At 55.4% G+C, this 938-nt stretch overlaps 1 protein-coding gene across 1 annotated transcript in view; it reads left to right on the forward strand.

Annotated features, from left to right (window-relative positions):
- Window positions 1–44: 44 nt before the first annotated feature.
- The window catches only part of LACBIDRAFT_334021 (uncharacterized protein), a gene marked incomplete at both ends in the record, with an annotated part of 1,389 nt that continues 495 nt past the window's right edge, over window positions 45–938 (forward strand). Inside the window, 2 exons of the mRNA XM_001888715.1 lie at window positions 45–759; window positions 796–914. Coding sequence (XP_001888750.1) covers window positions 45–759; window positions 796–914 — 834 coding nt within the window. The remainder of the gene's footprint in view (window positions 760–795; window positions 915–938) is intronic.

A 938-nucleotide genomic window follows, 5' to 3' on the forward strand; every position in this document is an offset into this window, starting at 1 on the left:
TCCCAGATAACGGAGATCTGCGGGGCAACGGAGACGAACTTAGAATGACAGATGTGCAGAGAACTATTGAGCAGCTTGCAAGGGGGGGCGCGGATGGGGAGGGAGGTTTCACATTTGCAAGCTCACATGGCGGGGACACGGAGACGGACGAGACGGACTTTGAGATGAGCGATACGGAACGTGCAAACGATGTGAACGGCGCGCAGGATTGGCATAAAGGCGCGCGGACGAAACTGGCTGAGAAGGCAAGGAGGGCGGTGGAGGAGGCTGAAGCGATCATGACTGGCATTATTGGGTCGTCTAGCGGTACTGGAAGGATGGTCAGTGCCCCTCCGATTGAGGCTGAGTGGAGCGACGAGGGCGACGACGAAGGGGGCCCTTTCGATCGGATGGATTTTACATCCCGGTCAAGCAAGGTCCAGAGGGAAAAACCTTACATCCTGGAAGAGGACGAGGAGGTCGAGAATGGCGAGGCTAGCAAGGGTGGCCATGCCCAGGATTTGTCGATGGACGCGGCTACGACGATCACTCATTTATCCTCTGATTCTGGGGACCATCTGCAAGGGAAGGACGAGTTGGAGGCGCAAACCGCTACAACGACATCATTCCCCGTCTTCCAGTCGCCTCCTCCATCGAATTTGCCGCCTCTTTTGGACGAAAAGATCCCCTCTCCTGCCAGGTTACCATCGGCTGTGAGGGAACAGTTCGCTATTACACCCATCCCATTCTCAGCGGACAAGCAGAAACCCAGTAGCATTCGTGAGTTGCCGTTATTCGGGTTACCCTCTCCAGCAGCAACGGACCCAACTGCTGCCTCACTATCAAAACACAACAGCGTTATGTCCTCGTTCTCGAGCAATGCACCGAGTGTTGCTCTTGCTCCTGCTTATCAACCTGTAGTGGAGGAAAAGGAGGTAGGGAAGAAGTACCCTAGCGAG

Source organism: Laccaria bicolor, genomic scaffold (genome assembly GCF_000143565.1).
Source record: "Laccaria bicolor S238N-H82 LACBIscaffold_58 genomic scaffold, whole genome shotgun sequence".
Classification (NCBI taxonomy): Eukaryota; Fungi; Basidiomycota; class Agaricomycetes; order Agaricales; family Hydnangiaceae; genus Laccaria; species Laccaria bicolor.